Source organism: Grammomys surdaster, unplaced genomic scaffold, assembly GCF_004785775.1.
Source record: "Grammomys surdaster isolate TR1022 unplaced genomic scaffold, NIH_TR_1.0 241, whole genome shotgun sequence".
NCBI lineage: Eukaryota > Metazoa > Chordata > Mammalia > Rodentia > Muridae > Grammomys > Grammomys surdaster.
The window spans coordinates 1,316,560-1,328,125 of NW_021604686.1; the positions used below are offsets into that span (position 1 = coordinate 1,316,560).

At 42.5% G+C, this 11,566-nt stretch overlaps 1 protein-coding gene across 1 annotated transcript in view; it reads left to right on the plus strand.

Moving 5' to 3' along the window:
* The window catches only part of Snupn (snurportin 1), a 31,603-nt gene that overhangs the window by 5,345 nt on the left and 14,692 nt on the right, over positions 1-11,566 (plus strand). Inside the window, exons 2-4 of the mRNA XM_028774443.1 lie at positions 1,603-1,765; positions 6,876-7,023; positions 8,028-8,094. Of these exons, the coding sequence (XP_028630276.1) occupies positions 1,608-1,765; positions 6,876-7,023; positions 8,028-8,094 (373 nt within the window). The 5' untranslated portion in view covers positions 1,603-1,607. The remainder of the gene's footprint in view (positions 1-1,602; positions 1,766-6,875; positions 7,024-8,027; positions 8,095-11,566) is intronic.

The window sequence follows — 11,566 nt, forward strand, 5'->3', positions numbered from 1 at the left end:
TCCTCTCTCTCTCTCTCTCTCTCTCTCTCTCTTTCTTTCTTTCTTTCTTTCTTTCTTATATGTAAGTACACTGTAGCTGATTTCTATTCTGTTCTGTAGGTTGTCTTTTCACTCTGCTGATAGTTTCATATGATTTTTAATTTCATGTAGCCCCTCTTGCTGACTCTTGATTATTTCCTGTGTACTGTTCAGAAAGTTGTTGAACCTGAGGTGTATTCCCTATGTTTGCGCCTAGGAGGTTGAACGTTTCAAGTTTTAAAATTAGGGTCTTTTATCCATTTTTAATAGTTTTTTGGGCAGGTAAGTGATGTGAATGAATTCACCTTTCTGTATGTAGATACCAAGTTTTTGCCAGTGTTTGTTGAAGGGGTTTTTCCTCCTTCCTGGATGTTTTTGATGTCTTTGTCAAACATTAGGTAGGCGTGTCCATGTAGGTTTATTTCTGGGTCCCCCATTTCAGTCTTGTACATGTTTGTTTTTGTGCCAGAGTCATCCTGTCTGTTATGATAGCTCTGTAGGATAACTTGAAGTCAGATGCTGTGATACTTCCAGCAGTGTTTTCTCAGGTTGGGACTGCTTTGGCTATATGTGGTCTTTTTGTGCTTATTTAGAGTTTTGAATTTTTTTCTTTTTTTCTTTTTCCTTTTTTTGAGATTTTTTAGACAGGGCTTCTCTGTGTAGTCTTGGCTGTCCTGAAACTCATTCTGTAGACCAGGCTGGCCTCGAACTCAGAAATCTGCTTGCCTCTGCCTCCCAAGTGCCGGGATTAAAGGCGTGCGCCACTACTGCCTGGCTGAATTTTTTTTTTCTAGTTCTGTAAATAGTTTCATTGGAATTTGGGGTGAGTTTTCATGGGACTAACATTAAGTTTAAATTATTTACAGAGATCTACTCGCTTCTGTCTCCCAGGTGTTGGGATTAAAGGTGTATGTCACCATGCCTGGCCCTGTTTTTGTTTTTTAAAGCAGGGTCTCATTTATGGAGGCTAGCCTTAAACCTTAAGCTTCCTCTCTAGTTGAGGATGGCCCTGAGCCCCAGATATGTCTGCTTCTGCTTCCCAAAAGTTGGGTTTAGAGGAGCGAGGAGCCATGCCTGGCTTCCAGGTCATTTCTTTTTTATTTCCCTTATTTATTTATTTATTTATTTATTTAAAGATTATATCTTTAGTCCCAGCACTGGGGGCAGAGGCGGGGTGAGTTTGAAGGTAGCCAGGGTTACATGGTGAGTCTGTCTCAAAAAGAAAACAGAAAATGTTTTCAGCAGAGTTATTCTTGTTATTAAGTGATAGCCCTTTAGAACTATTTTGGAGGAAAATTAAGTTGTCCAGTCACATCGCTGGATGTCGGTGGTGTCTCAGTGAATGGAAAATAGAGAAAGAGTCGGTTAAAGAGTGACTTTATTCTCTCAGCTATTAAACTCACCGTTATTGAAGTACTGGTAGAAGATAACATTATTATCGCTAATGTATAACTCCTTCCCTCCATGGAAACAACTAATTTTTGATTAAGTGAGGTTTCTTTGTTTTGTTTTTAATTACGTCATAACTGCCTATCATCATGGGTGAAGTGAATCAATAAGCCATTTTCTTTGTTTACTTTATAGGGAAGATGGAAGAACTGAGCCAAGCCCTAGCCAGTAGCTTTTCTGTGTCTCAAGAACTGAACAGCACAGCTGCCCCACACCCTCGCCTGTCCCAGTACAAGTCCAAGTACAGCTCCTTGGAGCAGAGCGAGCGGCGGCGCCAGCTGCTCGAACTCCAGAAATCGTAAGCGTGCTCTAACTCCTTGGCTTCTTTCTTTATGCTGGGAGCTGTGAGTCATTCGTGGGTAACTAGACTTGTTTCCTTAGAACCACCTTCACAGAAGAAGGTCATTTCCTGTCCACAAGGTCTGTCACACATAATTAATTATCTTTTGTCAATACACTTTAGAAAAATAAGGAGAGAAAAGCTGAACTTTCGAAGCAAAGCTCAGTTATTTGGTTAAACTTGTCTTGGCAGCAGTACTCAGCTTTGCAGTTTAGGGATTTATGAAAGCCATGCTTAGACTCCCTTCCCCTCATCCCCTGGACTGCTCATGTGTGGCTTCTCACTCACTGTGATGATGGCCTTGGTATGCCCTTCCTATCTGCCTTCAGCTCAGATGTCTCTGTGTTACCTTTGGGAATCCAAGGTAATTCCCCAGAGCATCAGCAGGAACATTCCCACACACTTAGCTCTGAATGCCAAACGAACAAATAGCAGTAAGGCAAGAGAAGCATGGCTTAGGCTGCCCTCGCTGAAGGCCTGTCCTTTATTCTTAATGTATCTTTAGCCTCTTTGGGGTCAGAAATTCAGGAATTGGGAATTAGAAGAAACTAGCAGTAGCTGTACCAGTTGCATTGAGTCTGGACTTTGTGAAGTGCTGTGTCAGTAGATGAGTTTAACAGATAGTTCCTGAGGAGTTCTGAGCTGTTTGCTGATTCTAATCCCATGTCATCCCAGTTCACTCCTCCTTCCTTCCCTGCTTTCTTCTCTCTCTTTTTCCCTCCTTACCTCCCCCCTCCCTTCCTCCCTCCCTCTCTCTTTCCTTTTCTTTTTGGTTTTTCTTTTTTTTCTTTTTTTCTTTTTTCTTTTTTTGAGACAGGGTTTCTCTGTGTAGCCCTGGCTGTCCTGGAACTCACTCTGTAGACCAGGCTGGCCTCTAACTTAGAGATCCACCTGCCTCTGCCTCCCAAGTGCTGGGATTAAAGTCATGTACCAACGTCAACTAGCTCCTTCCCTGTTTTCAATTGTAATTTATTATTTTCAAATAGGTAACACATTGTATGGCTCAGAATACATGGAAAAGTGTATAAACACTCCTTTCTGGTCTGTTCCCTTAAATTACTAGTTCCTTGTGTACACTTGCAGAGCTATCTTGTACAGATACAAGTGTCTACTTGTCTACAACCTTATTTTATCTTTGCAATACAGTTAAACAATTCAGGCTAATAAGTTGTCTGGAGAGGTAAAGATGCCTGCTGCCAAGCCTGCTGGTCTGAGTTCCATCCCAAGGACCCATTTGGTGGAAGGAGAAAACTGATTCCTTACAGGTTATTCTCTGGTCTCTCTATGTGCCCGTGGCACATGTATGCCTACACACATACACACAAAGTCATGCACACAAAATAAATAGATAAAGTGCAGTCATTTTAAAAATTCAGTTATTGACGTACTACACTTGCTGTATGCTTGCTTGTTTGTTTGTTTGTTTGTTTGAGATAGAGCCTCAGGGCTTGAGAGAAGACTCAGTGTGTAAAGTTCTTAGAACCTCAGTTTAGATTCCTAGGATCCAAGGAAAGCGTGACTGTGGCAGTGAGCATCTACAGATTCAGTGCTGTCTGTGTAGGGCAGAGCCTGGTGCTCCCTGCAGCTTCCTGGGGGAAGCTTTCAGTCTAGCTGAAACAGCAATCTCTAACCTCAACAAGACACTTTCAAAAAAAGGAAGGAGAGAGACTCCTGACATCAGCCTTCAGCCTACACACACGCACACACACACACACACACACACATATTATACTACACATGTATATACACAGACACACATTCATCCATATACACATAGAAGGATGGGCTGGGCGGTGGTGGCGCACGCCTTTAATCCCAGCACTTGGGAGGCAGAGGCATGCAGATTTCTGAGTTCGAGGCCAGCCTGGTCGACAGAGTGAGGAGTTTCAGGACAGCCAGGGCTACACAGAGAAACCCTGTCTCAAAAAAAAAAAAAAGTTAAAAAAAAAAAAAAAGAAAGCTGGAGGAGTCTTATGTATACCTAGGCTACCTTTAAAATTACTGTCTACCTTGTATGCTGGGATTACAGGTGTGCTCTACAATACCTATTTTTTGCAGTGTTGGAGATCAAACACAGTGCCTCATGTATTTTAAGCAAGCCCTCCACTGACTGAACTATGTCTTTAAACACATCATTTCTTTTAATGGTGCCAGGTATTCCATTAAATGGATGGCTCATAATGTAGTCAGCCAGTTCCCTGTTGCCGGCACCTGGGTAATTTTCTTCCTATATGATTACAAACACCTATGGGAGGTAACTATAGTTCTTCTGTACACATACTCATATTCTAGGTTTTTTCTATCCTTTAAGTAAAGGTCATTATATGTCCTACTAACATGCAACTTTGTGGGAGTGCGTGTGAAAAACCTAGAGCCAAGCATGGCAACACATACCTTTGATACTAGAACTCAAGAGACAAAGGCAGGCTCATCTCTGTGAGTTCAGGGTCAAATTGATCTATACAGTGAGCTCCAGGCCAGTACATATTGAGACTTGTCCTAATTCAGAAAGCAGATAATAAAGAAAAAGAAAAAAATAATCAACTGGGCTACCACCATTGTTCAGTGGTTAAAGGTGCTTACTGCAAACCTGAGTACCTGATTTCAGTCTCTGTACCCATATGAGGGAAGGAGAGGACCAACTTCTTCAAGCTGTCCTCTGACTTCCACACACGTGCTATGCCATATCTGTGCCCACACACATATAAATATATATATATATATATGCATACACACACATACACACAAAGAAGCCATGTTGGTTTTTGTGTCTGATTTTTTTTTTTTTAAGATTTAAAAATTTATTTTATAGGCAGAGGCAGGTGGATTTCTAAGTTCAAGTCCAGCCTGGTCTACAGAGTGAGTTCCAGGACAGCCAGGGCTACACAGAGAAACCCTGTCTTGAAAAACCAAAAAAAAAAAAAAAATTTATATATGTGAATGCTCTATCTGCATGTATACCTGTGTTCCAGAAGAGGGCATTAGGTCCCAGGATAGATGGTTGTGAGCCACCATGTAGTTACTGGGAGTTAAACTCAGGACCTCTGAAAGATCAGTCAGTGCTCTTAACCGCTGAGCCACCTCTCCAGCCCCTAGTATCTTATTTTATTTATTTATTTATTTATTTATTTATTTATTTATTTATTTGCCTTAGCTTTGGGAAATTGTAAAATACATTGTATTGCAAATTACTCTAACAATTAGTTTTGAAATTTTCTTTTTCTTCACAGTTTCCTCAATTTACTAGAACATGCTGTTTTATTTTTAAAGATTTATTTATTTTTGCATTTATATGAGTACACAGTCACTGTCTTCAGACACACTAGAAAAGTGCATCAGATTCCATTACAGATGGTTGTGAGCCACCATGTGGTTGCTGGGAATTGAACTCAGGACCTCTGGAAGAGCAGCCAGTGCTCTTAACTGCTGAGCCATCTCTCCAGCCCTGCTGGACTCTTTAATACATAAAATTATTTTTGCTGCTACTTTATAACTGTAATTTTGCTACATTGTTATGAATCATAATGTAAAATCTCTATGGTTTTTGATGATCTTAGGTAAGTCCCGTGAAAGGCTCATTCAACCCCTCAGAGGGATCACGACCCACAGGTTGAGGAGAACTGCTGATCTACAGGATCTGTTGCCCTCTTCTGATCTCCATAGGCAACTGCACACACGCACATGCACATGCACACGCACAGAGGAAGGGTCATCCTGGGCTACTAGGGAATTTGAGACTATCCTAAGCTACTTGAGACTATCTGAGCAAAATAAAAGCTTGGGTATTTTGATGCATGCCTATAATCCCAGTATTCAGCAGTCAGAGGTGGGAGCATCTCCGTGAGTTCCACAGCAGCCTGGTCTACACTATAAGTTCTGGGACAGCCAGGAGTACATAGCAAGACCTTGTCTCAGAAAAATAAGAAAATAAAACAAAAGGCTGGGGCTGGAGGGCAGAGGAGTTTAGAGCCTGTCTTGGTTAAGGTCGCTCTGGGCAAGTAAGTGAATCCAGATCCAATAAACTACTAAATAAAAACCAAGAGTGGGCCGGGCAGTGGTGGCGCACGCCTTTAATCCCAGCACTTGGGAGGCAGAGGCAGGTGGATATCTGAGTTCGAGAGTTCGAGGCCAGCCTGGTCTACAGAGTGAGTTCCAGGACAGCCCAGGCTATACAGAGAAACCTTGTCTCGAAAAACCAAAAAAAAAAAAAAAAAAAAAAAAAACCCAAAACCAAAAGTGGATGGTGGATATACAGCTTCTTGGTAGAGTGCCAGCCTTGAAGGCCTTAGCACAAGGCTTGAAGTTTAAATCTCGTTGTGGGGTAAAGTGAAAGTAGGAGGAAAAAGATAAAAGAAAAGAAACAAGTTAAAGATGGCGACTCTTTTTTTCTTTCTTTCTTTTTCTAAAGACGGTCTCACTGTGTAACTCTCCTAGAACCCAGTATGTAGACCAGGTTGGCTTTGAACTCTCAGAGCTCCACCTGCCCCTACCTTCCCGACCGACATCAAGGATGAGTGCCACTATACCAGGATGATGTCAAGTCTTAAGCCAAGAGACCTCTTTTGAAGGTCAAACAAGAAAAGGCTGAGTTTGAGATTGTGTTTGTTTGTTTACTTGTTTTGTCAGCATGCTGTCTGATGTGGAAAGTCCCAGAAGATGTTCTTCTTTTGGACTTCTCACTGCATTTAGTGTTTCCTCCTTCCTGTCTCCAGAGCCTTTGATGGGTATGCCAGGCAGGAAATGTTACTTCTCATCTGGAATGCAGTGGGGTAATGTGGGTTCAGCAGATCCAGCCAGTGAATCTTGGAAATTCCTTTAAGAATAAATATTTTACTTTGAATATTCTTAAGAAACTGAGGAAGGCTGAGTGTGTTCAGACGGAGTTTCCTGATTAGAAATGATGAGGAAACAGTTACTAGTTTAACTTTGCAAAGGAAATTCTGATTTTTTCTTACCCACACCAGAAACTAAATTTGTCATCCTTAAATTAAGTGAAATCTGTCACATTGTGGGATTTTTTGTGTGTGTGTGGTATGTATAGACCTGTCCTTATCTTTTTCTCCTCCAGCAAGCGGTTGGATTATGTGAACCATGCCAGAAGACTGGCCGAAGATGACTGGTCAGGGATGGAGAGTGGGGAAGAGGAGAACAAGAAAGAGGAAGAGGAAATGGACGTGGACCCTGGCAAGAAGTTACCAAAACGCTATGCTAATCAAGTGAGTGGTATAGCGTGTGCTCCTCCCTTCCACGTGCAGTCAAACCATCAAAATGCGTGCAAGCCTAGTGAATGAGGACTCTGGGGTATTTGCAGGAGAATGGTGGCTGACTTGGAAGCACTGATGGAGCTAGACCTAGCAGTGTATCATGCTTTTAATCGCAGCACTTGGGAGGCAGAGGCAAGTGGATTTGTGCGTTTGAGGCCAGCCTGATCTACATAGTGAATTCTTGGACAGCGAGGGCTATGTAGTGAGACCCTGTCTCAAATAAAACAAAACAAAGCAAAACCTACTGCTGAAGTCTGTGGACAGTGGTTTGGAGTTACTAGTCCACTGAGCCCATGCTGTTAACCAGAGACTGTCCGCTCGCTACAGGAAGCTCCTCTGCCTCCCAAGTGCTGGGATAAAAAGGGTGTGATACCACACCTAGCTTTTTTTTTTAAATGGCCATTGCATAGTTGGCTTGGGTGGGACGTGAGGCCTATTCACTACCCTTGTGTCCTCATCCCTTTCTTGGTTGGTAGTCTTTCCCACCTAGAGTATTAGGAGGCCAGTCTTGACACAGTATACTGAGGTTGGTAGCAGGTAGGAAGTACATCTTAATTACTTAGTTACCTTAAATAAAGAGATCCTGCACAGAACAACCAGTTGACTAAGGTAATATTGAACTGTGATACAGCCAATCACTGGGCCACACTCAATTAAATGCTGGTGGTGCTGAAGATGAAACAGGAAAGAGATTGTCCCAGGCAGTCCTTGTGTCCAGAAGAAGAAAAGGTGTGGGTCTGAGTTAAAGCAGGTCTTCCCTGCTGTAGTGTACTACTTTGTAGAATTTTGTTGCCTTCAGAATTTAGAAATACCTGTTTACCTGTTTTTCTCTCCCAAATATAGTGCAGATAATACCTTCTATGACAAACTACACTTTGTTTTTATTCATGACAAGGTTTGGCTATACAGCTCAGGTTGGCCTTGAACTCCTGATTCTTGTGCCTCTTACAATTCAGTTCAGTTCAGGAACACTGAAGGACTTGGTATATGCCACCAGGCTTCACTGTGATATAGACATGGAGCGTAAATAGCCCCTATACTCTTAGAATAAGCATAGAATATAACTTTTGCTATAAGAAAATAAAATTCAGGGCTGGAGAGATGGCTCAGCAATTGAGAGCACTGACTGCTCTTCCAGAAGACCTAGGTTCAATTCCCAGCACCTACATGGGAGCTCACAACTGTCCTTAACTCCAAGATCTGATACTCTCACACAGACACATAGGCAGAACACTAATGCACATAGAAAAATTAAAAAAAGAAAAAGAAAAGGCCAGGCGGTGGTGGTGCACGCCTTTAATCCCAGCACTTGGGAGGCAGAGACAGGTGGATTTCTGAGTTCGAGGCCAGCCTGGTCTACAGAGTGAGTTCCAGGACAGCCAGGGCTACACAGAGAAACCCTGTCTCGAAAAAAACCGAAAAAAAAAAAAAAAGAAAAGAAAAAAATTACGGAGCCAGGTATGGTTGCTCCTACCTGTAAATCTCAGCATTTAGTTGAGAGGTCAAGGCCTTGGCCAAGGATTGCCAAGGCCAGCCAAAGCTACATAATAAATTCCAGATCAAACTGATCTACAGTATGAAATTCAATTTCAAGAAAGAGAGAGGGAGAGGGAGAGGGAAGGAGGAAGGGAAGACTGTGCAACTATCACCATTATTCAATTCTAGGACAGTATCTTTCTGTTTGCAGTATTTTTATTAGCCACGTTAATTTGTCTACAATCGTATGTATGTATGTATGTATGTATGTATGTGTATGTCCGTTTGTATGTATGTATATAATGCATTTACTCAGCCTTCACCCTGTCTTCTGTCTCTGTCACCCTACAACTCCCCTACTCCCTGCAATTCCCTTTCCCAAATCCGTGTCTTTTTGTTTTGTGGCCTGCTGCATTTAACCACGGTCGTCTGTGTTGTCCAGATTTGAACCTGTGCATTGGAGCCTGATGCTCACTTGTGGATGTGCATCTGAAAACACTGATTCCCCCCTCCCAGAATCCATCTTCAGCCTCTAGTTCAGCAGGGAGGTGTAGACCTTGTTTACAAGGCCAGTCTTTTGTAGGCTCAGTATAAGAAACTATGGTTGCCACGAGTTCATGAATGCAGTGGTTATTAGATCATATCTGTAAGATGGAGAAGACAGCATTTTATAGCCCTTCTTCATATTTTCCATTTCCTCTTCCACGATGCTGCCTGAGCCTTAGAGGGAGAGGTATAAATGTCTTATTTAGGACTCTCGCTTATTATCATTACCGTCATCCCCTCTGAAGAGAGTCTAGGCGCCATGATCCGACCTTGAAGTTGGAAAGCATCAAAAGCCGTTGGGTCATGGGTGTTGGGAATTGGATTCTCTTCCTCTGGTAGAGCAACAAGTACTTTAACCGCTGAGCCATCTCTCCAGCACCAGCAGTCAGTTCCTGTTGTCTTGTTCTGGTGGCTCACTTTTTATTTGAGACAGTAGCCCAGGCTGGCCTTTAAGTTGCTATATAGCCAAGGATGAGCTTCAACTCCAGATCCTTTAAATCTTTACTTCCAAGTGTAGAATTCTAAGTGTGCTTTACCACTGCTGATTCTAGAACAGTTTTATCACCAACACACATAATTACAAATATTCCATAGTCCTTTGTTCCCAACTAGCTCATAACCCAGGCTTCCCATTTATAGTCATCTAAGTTCTACTACATGGCTGCTTACCTTTCCTCAGTTTCTTTTTTTTTTTTTTTTAATATTTATTTATTTATTTTATTGATGAGTACACCGTCGCTGTCTTCAGACATACCAGAAGAGGGCATCCAATCTCATTACAGATGGTTGTGAGCCACCATGTGGTTGCTGGGAATTGAACTCAGGACCCCTGGAAGAGCAGTCAGTGCTCTTAACCGCTGAGCCATCTCTCCAGCCCCTTTCCTCAGTTTCTTATGTCTGGCTTCCTCCCCAGCTCTGTAGTGAGTCTCTCTGAGCTTGATTCTTCCCACAGTCCCTCTCTCTGCCAGGAAGTCCCGCCTACTATTTCCTGCCCAGCTATTGGCCATCAGCTCTTAATTAAAGCCAATCAGAGAATTCCTTAGGCAGGTGGGGAAGGACAGAGTCACCTTCACATGGTTTACAAAAATATCATCCCAACAGTCACTAGCAGTCACTGTCCACTATTCCTCATTCTCCTTTTGCAAATCTGTCTACTTCTAGAGACCAGCCTGTTCTGGATAATTGTGGCCTTTTGTGATTGCCTTCTTTCAGTTAGCATAAGATTTTCATGGTTCATTTATGTTATAATATGTATTCATTCTGTGTGTTTATTGTCAACTAATAGTCCATTAAAGGGACATAATGCTCAAGAATATTTCATTTATTATTATTGTGTGTGCGCATGAGTGTACACATGCGGTAGTGAGAGAACTTGCAGGGTTTTTCCCCACCGGTTTGCACAGCGAGCACGTTAACCATGAGCCCTCTCCCCAGCCCTGACTTCCTACCTCCTCCTGTCCTCCCCTCTCCTTCCCTTTTAACCTTTAACAGTGTTGGGAATTGAACCCAACATATGGACTTTGACAGGCAAGCATTCCCCACTGGGCTGTATCCTAGCCCCACTTGATTGGGGGGATTTGGACCCTGTTAGTGGTGATTCAGCAAGCTCAAGATGTAGCTCCCTGCCGCCCCAGCAGCCTGAGGAGTCCTTTTCAGAACTCCATTCTAGTAAAACCAGGTTTTTGACTTTGTCTCAGAACGGAGTTTCAGGATGAGCCAGTATGAAGCAATGTTATTCTTAATTTTATTTTTTAATGTTTCATTTGTTTATTTGAATGCATCCATGTGTATGTTGACTAGTTTTTATATCAGTTTGACAGAAGCTAGTTCATCTGGGAGGAAGGGCTCTTAGTTAAGAAAATGCCTCCATAGGATTGGCTTGCAGGTAAGTCTGTAGGGCGGCTTGTAGGTAAGTCTGTAGGGCATCTTTTTGATGATTGATACAGGCAGTGCAACTCCTGGGCAGGTGGTCCAGAGTGGTATAAGGAAGCGTCTGGGCAAGCTGTGAAGAGCAAGCCAGGAAGCAACATTCCTGTCACCTCTGCATCAGTTTCTGCCTCCAGGTTCCTGCCCTGACTCACTCAGTGGAATTACAAGTGGAATAAACCCTTCTCTCTCTCTAAGTTGCTTTTGGTCCTGGTGTTTATCACAGCACTAGAAGTGGTAATATATGAGGCTGCATCTGCCGTGGCACATGTGTGAAGGTCAAAGGAAACCTATGGGAGTCGGGTCTTATCCTCCACCATGTGATTCCCAGATACTGAATTCAGGTTATCACCCTGGTGGCAATTGTCTTTGCCCACTGGAGCTATCTTGCTAACCAGAATGTTTGCTTGCTTGTTTGTTTGTTTAATGAAGTTTCCCAATTAAAAAATAATTTATTTAATTTTTATTTTATGTGCATTGGTGTGAAGGTGTCAGATCCCCTGGAACTGGAATTACAGACAGTTTGAGCTGCCACATGGGTTCTGGG